The 8984-nt window shown below is 32.5% G+C and overlaps 1 protein-coding gene across 3 annotated transcripts; it reads left to right on the forward strand.

Annotated features, from left to right (window-relative positions):
* The first annotated feature begins 860 nt into the window (after nt 1–860).
* Nucleotides 861–6898, forward strand: LOC107632716 (uncharacterized). 3 transcript variants are annotated; one of them, XM_088509790.1, is made up of 13 exons: nt 861–1023; nt 1409–1627; nt 2053–2182; nt 2276–2378; nt 2751–2874; nt 3271–3333; nt 3736–3774; nt 4257–4337; nt 4455–4502; nt 4879–4929; nt 5024–5092; nt 5316–5603; nt 6325–6898. In XM_088509790.1, exons 2-13 carry the CDS (start codon nt 1478–1480, stop codon nt 6577–6579), a joined length of 1401 nt encoding a protein of 466 aa, XP_088365916.1. In that variant the 5' UTR covers nt 861–1023; nt 1409–1477; the 3' UTR covers nt 6580–6898. The 3 variants fall into 3 exon arrangements, with proteins under 3 accessions (XP_088365916.1, XP_088365917.1, XP_088365918.1); XM_088509791.1 differs by having other exon boundaries at nt 5358–5603; XM_088509792.1 differs by lacking the exon at nt 3271–3333.
* Nucleotides 6899–8984: the final 2086 nt, after the last annotated feature.

The following is an 8984-nucleotide window of genomic DNA, read 5'->3' on the forward strand; positions in this document are numbered from 1 at the left end:
AAAACCCTAAGATAACAAGAACCCTAAGCAAAGCAAAGGGAACCGTGGAGAAGAGAAGAAAGTGAGAAGTGAGGTTGGCACAATCGAAGAGAAGTAAGGAATGAGGTTGGCGCAATCGAAGAGAAGAGAAAAGAAAAGAAGAGAATCCAGGTGTATGCAATGAAACCCTTTCTGTGAGAAGAGAAGAAAGCGCAAGAGGTGAGAATGGCTGAATTGGTGGCTGAAAGGTAGTGTACAAATAACATTTTCCTTATTTATTTAACACAAGATAGTTATAGGATTATTTCTGATTACAGAGTACAATTCAAATTCATTATCATGTAAAAAGATAAAATATAACTATAACTATAATTATAAAAAGAGCTAAAATATTACTAACATTTGATAAACAAAATTTGTGAAACAAAATGTTATGTGCACATAAAAAATTGGTCATTTAATTAGTTATTATATATTTATGTATAAATGTATGTGTAATTTATTTATTTTTATGCGTATTTTATATTTCAATATGTATTTTATACGAATGATTGATATTTGATATTTACGTAATATGATTATTGAGATATTTTTAATTTTTTTTTTTTACGGTATCCCTCAGCCTGGCAGGCCAAAGACTAAGGATTTGAGCTCTATTTAAGGGGTTATCGCTAACAAATGGATTCCTATATGCACAAGGCGGAGATATTGTTAAATTCTTTTTTTAATTGTAATAGAGCTGATTGATCCACACAAAATAAATGTGAGCCCAAAAAAAAAAGTAAGTTGAGGAATTAGAGGCCCATAATCGTATGATGAGTCCAATCGAATGATGATTATTTTATTTAAAAAATAAAAAATAAAAAACTGTACAGGAACCCAAAAAAAAAAAAAAGCTGAAGAAAATGAAAAACAAAAATGGAGCTTTTTGTGCAGATGTTCTTCTGATAGGGGATCAAATTAGGGTTTACCGAAAAACACTGACTGATAAAACATCTGAGATTGACGGAATCGGATAAAGTTCCCGCCAATCTATTTCTTCCGGTGAGTCAAATCGAACCTTTGGTGTTTTCTTCTTCTCAGTATTTGTCGTTGCTTTTTCCTGCCCCAATTTTATGTTTTTTTTTTTTTTTTAAAAGTCAATTTTTATCTATTCCTTGTTGTTTTGAATTATTGTTTGAATATGCAAGTGCTGATTTTGACGAGGCAGTGCAATTTTATTTTATTTATTATTTTTTTAGAATGATGTTTGGTGTTTGACACTTGCATTATTAATTTAAGGCCATGAATGCAATGCTTATGTGTATTGTGTGATTGTTTTTTGCTGACAGAGGATAAATCATTTAATTGTGTTTGTATGTGGCATGCTATGGTCTTTTAGTTGCCACTGGGATTTAGACTTATATTACTTTTCTTTTGTATAACACAGGGATACATATATGAAGGTGTTGGCATGAAACACTGTATAGGATTGGAGGAATAATTAATAATCAGAAAAATGACTAGGTTGTCTTTCAGGCCCCGGCCACTTGACATCCACAAGAAGCTCCCCATTGTTAAGTCTGTTAAGGACTTCGAAGATGACGAGGCACCTACTTCTACTCGTAACTCGCAGTTGCTGCGAATTGCTACTGAGGTTGAGCATGAGGTATGGGCACTTTACCTTGAACAAAAAGAAAGAGAAGGAGGGGGTGTGTGTGTGTGCTGGAAAGAGGGGGGGGGGGTTCTTTCTTGATTTATAGTGGTATGTTATTGTATTACATTTACCTGTTTAATCCATTACTGTGTTTGATTATATCAATAGCATGAATGAAATTAGTAACAACTATTGTGTAGATAGCTGGAATTTCAAATATTCAACAATTAATCTCATAGATTACTCTGCTCCCCTTTTGAAAGGAAAATCAATAAAGCAACAAGCTAATATGTGCTTGTTATGGAACAATAGAATAGTGTCATATTAGCAACCTTCTAATATGAATGTACTTAGTTAAAATTTGATGATAATGTTTGGTCAAGTTGCAAAGCTGGCGAGATCGGATATATCAGTAACCTCTATTGATTTTCTCTTAGGTACATCCTGTTCCCAGCAGGAGAGTGGCCTCTGAAATCCCTACTCCTCAGTTTGTTGTTGTGGATACATATGAAAGGGACTATTCTTGCACTTTTGCTCAACCAAATTCTTACTTGCGGGCAAGAGGAGGTTTGGCCAGTACCACTAGATAGAATTTTCTGCCAAAGTATTTCAGAATTTGAAAACTCCACTGTTGTACTGGAATTCCTTGTCCTTTTGCAGCTCGGGCTGAGATTGGAGAGTTTGTTGAGTATGACTTGGACAATGAAGATGAGGACTGGCTTTTTGAGTTTAACAAGGAAAAGAAGATTCTGATGCCTGAAATGTAAACTTTTAGACTGTGTTCTGGATTGATTGGTGTCAATTAATTTGTCAATTTTTTGGTTGGTAGAGGGTTAATCCTTTTAATAGGTTTTATCATTGTATTCTTTCTATTTATTTTACCTTGTCAGCAGTTAGTCCTGGTTGCTTGAAATCAAGTTGACACTATTGATCATGGTTTGATCAAATCGCTTAACTATCACTCCTGTGACAATATATGTTTCTTGGAACGCACATACTTGTGACTAATCTTTTCACAAATCTTGTAATATTAGTATTAGGTGTAAATAATATATGATGTTTCCTCTTTTTCTTTAGTGCTCCTTTTTTTTTTCTGGGTGCAAGTTCTGCTCTTCATTTAATGCCTGGTAAATAGGTTTGAGGCTCTTCTTTTCAAGCTGGAGGTATTGGATCATAAGGCTCGTGAAAGGGCTGGAGTTATAACACCTACTCTTGGTTCACCAATTCCGGTGCTACTACGGCTTGATGGTGCTATTGAGGTAAAATTATATCACGATTCCATTGTCTATTATTACTGTTATTATTACAATCTATGCTAACAACGGTTTTATGTTTCTGTCCCTTTTATTGTACATTTTATCTCTCTTCTCGTTAATAGATTTGCCTTTCCCGTAGAAATATCAAACTAACAGAAGTGATCATACATTTTTATTGTTTAAAAAATTAAACATTTTATTGATTTTTCCTGTTCAATTAATGTTTGTTGTTTACTTGTTTATAAGGATTTCCTTATTTACGTTATCTTTGATTGGAATGGTTGACAATGCATCTTAATTTTTCTTAAATGTATTTCTTATAATTATAGTATGAAAAAGATATTTCTTTTTTACAATTTAGATTTGTGGCTCATTGAGAATTCTTTTCGAACGTTTTAGGCCCTACAAGCTCAGTCAAAATATACAGTTATTGAATCAGTATATGATTACTGGAAAGAGAAGGTATGCTAATATCCGTAGACCATCAATAATGAGTGAAATGTCTCCTCTTATATGTCAACTTTATTTTCTGGATGACTTCCAATAATTCTCTTCATCGAGGATTCTGGATATTTTATCATCCACGGTGTGGTGTTTATTAACTTTCACATGACTGCATGTGGAGCACTGATGGAAGGAGGGGGTATATCAAGGCAACTTGACTAATATATGGGATTATGCTTGTTATAGTTTCATTAAGGAGTTGGAGACTGTTATATAGGGTCTCTTTCATTCTTGTTGGTGTTTACTCTAACTATACTATCAACCATACACAGTGGTTCCTTCCAATTGTTAGTCAGAATTACGAAATATTGATGTCTTGTTATCTTTCTTTTCTTATTTGCTGTATTCTTTTGGATGCAGCGAGAAAGGTGGCAAAAGCCAATTTTGCGACGTTTGCAGGTTGGTTTTCAGCACGTCACAATCAATTTATTCTATTGCTGATCTGTTTTAATATAGATGCATTTCGAACTAAACTTATGATAAATTTGTTGGATTTGTGATTTCTCAATTGTGCTACTTTATTCAGCAGGCAATCTCTTGGCTAATTTGTTTTAGAATGCATTTTTTTTTCAGCCTTTTTCCCTCCCTATAACTAGCCATGTCATCAACATTTTTATGTGTGAATTTAATGTGTTATCCCTTGTTTGAAACATGTAAACAATTTCCCAATAACAAGTTTTCAAGTTTTCAAGTTCTTTAAATACAATGTCTATTTTTTCTCCCTTGCAAATAGGGGCTTACGCTCCCTTCTCATAAGCTTTTTTCCTGGATGTATTGACTTTAAAATATTTCTCTGTTCTAGCTCCATTTACTTGTTGGCGTAAAGTTACTAGACAAGCATGTTGTGGAAGTTTGACAAGATTGACTGCATTTCTGTGCAGCCCCCTCCACCTTCTAATGACACCAACCCATATAATGTCTTTCGTCCTAGGGAAAAAGCCCACAGGTTTCACACAAGAAGGGTATGTTGAAAATTTAGCTTTCATTTATACAATTTTGGTTAAATGCTGTTTCGTCAAAGGCATTTTGTAAATTGGCATATATTTTTGGTTGAACTTTGGTGCTTATTTTCTATTCAGATGCAACGAAGAGAAAACAATGTCCAGTCATTTGAGAAGCTTCGCCAGGTTAGCTCCTTTTGCTGGTTATGAACTTATGGTTCTTAGGCATCTGGAAGTCAGTTAGATGAGCTTGAAGTGTTTTCTCTGTTGAAGGCACTATGTTGCATTTATGTGTTTTTTATCTAGCAATTTTTCAACAGTCATACATGTTTATGTTTTATCATTTTGATTCTCATCATAACTTGTGGAAGCTATGGATTAAATTATATGGTTCGTATGATCATTTAGCTTCTAAAAATGTTCAGAGTTGTTGCGGTTTACCAGAAGTTGTAGCTGTTCGAAAGTTGTTTTGTTTTTACCTTTCAGATTGAAATATATACATGTATTCTTTTGCAGTATATATTACATGAAAAACTTACGTTAATGCTTTCTTCCTAAACAGGTTAGACGGAACCTTGAACAAGCTAAGAGCTTGGTGCAGGCTGTGATCAAGGTATGATGTTCTAGTTTCTGACAGTTTGCCTATTCTAAAATATGTATATCCTTTAGCCATCATACATGTTTTGTTGGTATATGATCATCACCAGAGGGAGGAGAAAAAGAGAGAAGTAATGGATAATGAAGTTATGCTGCAGAGGATACAAATGAAGTATAAGGTACTTGCATTATTCTTCCCACGTGCTTTCTTACATCTGTCCTTACTAGAAGATGGTGTAGTATGGTGGTTGCCATTCATTGTGAGGCCAAAGCAAAACTGTGTCATTTCCTTTCCCATTCTGTTTATGGGGCAACACTAAATGGAATTTGGAGGCTGTATAAAGTTCTAGTTTTAAAACTCTTGCATTTAATCTCAATGTATTGCTGCACCAATTCCTGTAGTTTCAGGAAACTTATGAACTGATGAGTGATTCCCTATCTCAGCATGAAACCAAATTTTTGGAAGACAGCTTAGCACTCTCGAGACTCACTCCCTACTCATCGAAGTTTGTTTCAAGTGAGGAGGAGTTCTTCGAGTCAGACAATATGATGACTAGTCATCCTCATTCAAGGCCTTCAGTAGTACAGATTCATCCTTCATATGATGCCAACCCAGCCATGCTTCCTGCAGCTTTTTCAAAGCAAGAGTTTAGGAGGCAACATGTTCCACAAGGCTGGCCTCAAAAGTTGGTAATATACTGGTTTCTTTGCCCTGTTTTCTGCAGTGTCCTCTTCTTCCTTGTTTTGGTATTTATCTTTTGTCTGAGATTATCCATGAAAATTTCACACTTTTTTATGAATTTAATTTGGTGTACATCATTGTATAAAAGTTTCTAAACAAATATCTAATTATGCGCTGCCACATTATAGAAGTAGTATGTGATTGATAATAATAGTGTAAAACTCTTACATTAACAAAGCATTGAAGTTAAGGTGCTTTTCTTTTTTGTGTGGTATATTGGTATCTAGAGTTAGACTGTTGTATTCTTAGGTTTCTGTTTTGTACTTCTCTCCTCTTGTTTTTAGCAATTAGCATAATCCTTTTACCCATTGGGAAAAAAAGGGTGATTTTCTTTAGATTTTGGAAAATTTGATTGAGACTTGAATGCTCTAGATAGCTGAAAAAGTTGAAGAAGTTACCCTGGAAGAGTTATAATCCAGTTATTTTTAAAAGTTCATTACAATAGAAGTAATTTTTTTAACCCTTTGGATGTGGCCCTCTCTTGGACCTTGCCTAACACGAAATGCTTGAGCGCTGTGCTATCCCCTGCAATAGAAGTACTTTTTAGCAGTCAAGGAAATTATTTTCTGTGAAAAATAGCTGTTGGACTCTATTTTTATTACCTTCATAGGCATAGCTCAATGAACTGCATGGTTCAATGTTTGAGAGTTATTTCATGGGTATATGCAGGATCCTCTTGAGCCAGTTTTGTTGTTCACAAAACCTTTACTTCCAGACAAGTTGCATATGGCAGGCATTGTGCCACCATCAGATACTTTAAGAGATAATAATGGGGTGCCAACAAGAGCATATAAATTCCATGGAAGAATTGGCAGAGGAGGCCGTATAATATTTGACAGATGGAATCCACTTATGCAGACCCCAATTGACTGTGGAAATTCTTATTATATGCCACCAAAACCAAGACCTTCATTCAACATGTAATTAAAGCTGTGTTCGTCACACTATTGTAGCTAAATTAGATTTGATGTGCTGCCAGATAGGAATTCAGTTGATATTTGATAAAATCATTAGGAGGGTACAGGGTAGCAAGTATAATTGTAGGTGTGAAACATGGTTGGTTTGGTTCAACAAGAATTTTAATTGGGTAGGATGTTATGCATTCTGTATAATATGTTACAAATGTAATTTTCTCTGTCCTTCCAGAGCTCATGAATATTTCCACTTTCTTGGAAAAAAAAATGTAATATATTATCTGAATAAAAAAATAGGTGAAATACAAACATAGTTTTATTGTTAAAAAGCAGGAACATCAGAAGCAACCGCACTTAGGAACTCTAGTTATCAAAATTGGTAAGAATTGAAAGATAAACCATCATGATGAAAGTTGTAAATATATAAAAGAGAATAGATACATATGGAATACTCCATTAAACTAGAATCATGATCATGACAAAAGGGATGTGATATCTTTTGCAAGTTGGTGATAAGTCTAAAAGTCCTACACAAAATGGAGCTGCTAAGTTAGTGGCATATTGTGATTATCTTTAATCAGTTTTGACTTTATTTTTGTGGGGTAGCAATTTCTTATAATATTCTTTTTCTTTTTCTCTTTAAAGTCACTTCTTATTTTTATTTATTCTTCATAAGATAGTGGATAATTAGCCTTCACTTCACCAAGTGCAAAATTAATAGTGATTATCACAGTCAAATATATATTCTCTCAGCCATTCATTGTCAACTGCAGATTCATGCAAATTAAAAGATGCCATATTATTTCTAATGTTTTGTAAAGCATTCTCTTAGAAGTAACCAGAACATTATCTTCACATTGGTTATGATGTGATTCTGAATTATTGAAGGTTCAACGTTCAAGCATACAGATCCATTAATTGTGATAAAAAGAAAAAGGAAAAAGCAATCAAATCTTAATTTTGGAATCAAAACAATGCACAGAGAAACAAATTAAGGGAATTTAAGATGGAGACACAACACAATAAGGGGAATTTTATTTGAACTCATGCATGTTGTATGTATAGAGTATAGACATTATTGTATATTAAGGTTTATATGAGAGGCACAGATATTATAATTTTATGGAATTATATATAATCAAGACAACAAATATAAAAGAACTTGAAAAATTTTTAAGAGAAGAAGAATTTGGAGATCAGTAGCTACATTTGAAAAAATTATATCATTCTCCATATATTGAATAATTTCACGTTAAAAGAAATTATCTTTACTTTATTACTTCCAAATTTAAAACTTTATCCCAAACAAATAAATAAATAAAGAACTTATATTACTATATCCAAACATACATAACTAAAAAAAAAAAAAACTTTTGCTTTGGTTGTAGTTCTACTTTTGAAATGTATTTTTTCTAACTCTTTAACCAAATGCGCAAAAAAAAAAAAAAAAAAAAACTAATAATAATGTAACGTATAAATTTAATTTGACTGTACTTATCAGTACTGACTATGCAATACAATTTTAGATAGCTTCTCAAGTATTAATTCTTTTTTCATTTAGATAGCTTCTCAAGTATTAATTAACGAAGATATTTAATTCAATTTTTTTTCATATGAAAAAAATATTACATCTACTTTGTATGATACTCTTAATATATATTTTTGGATTAAGTATCAAATTGGTCTATACGTTTAGGCTTAATCCTGTTTTAGACTCTAAAGTTTAAAGTTTAAAGTGTCATATTTAAATCTAAAAAAAATTTCACTTAGTTTCAATATAATCCTGTCGTAAAGTCAGTTTTTTAAATATGAAAAATTTACATAACCAAACTCTTCGGTTGCCAAAGAGAGTTCCATGTAGTAGAGGTGACGATGGCATTGTCCTCGTCTCTAACGGCGAACTTTCCCGCGAAAAGTGAGTTGTCAAATATGTTCTCTATGTGCTCAAACCAAGGCCAGTGGCTCGCAATGATGCATCCGCTATTGATCTTATGTCTTTCGAGTTTGTACTTCTTTTTTAGGAAAGGACATTAAAGTTTGGTGGAACAGTACCGTTAATTATTTAAAGTTTGGCTTCACTAGAGGACTATATTGAATCTAAATAAATTTTTTTTGGATTCAAATAAGACACTTTAAACCTTAAGAACCAAAATAGCAGTGACGGACCCAGAAAATTTTAAAAGTGGGGGCAAAAATATATCTTAAAATAAATTTCGTTGAACATTGTTAATTATATTAAAAATATAATAGAGATATAAAATTTAAAAAGACTTAATGAACACTTTTATTCTTAAAATACTATTTATTATATATAATTTATAAAAAATATGTTTTTATTTCTAAAATTTAAACTTAAAATATTTTAATTAAATTATAAATAATTTTTCATCATAACTAATTTTATTCTTATGTATT

The sequence above is a fragment of the Arachis ipaensis genome, chromosome B3, assembly GCF_059453495.1.
Source record: "Arachis ipaensis isolate K30076 ecotype BB chromosome B3, ASM5945349v1, whole genome shotgun sequence".
In the NCBI taxonomy this organism is placed as follows: Eukaryota; Viridiplantae; Streptophyta; class Magnoliopsida; order Fabales; family Fabaceae; genus Arachis; species Arachis ipaensis.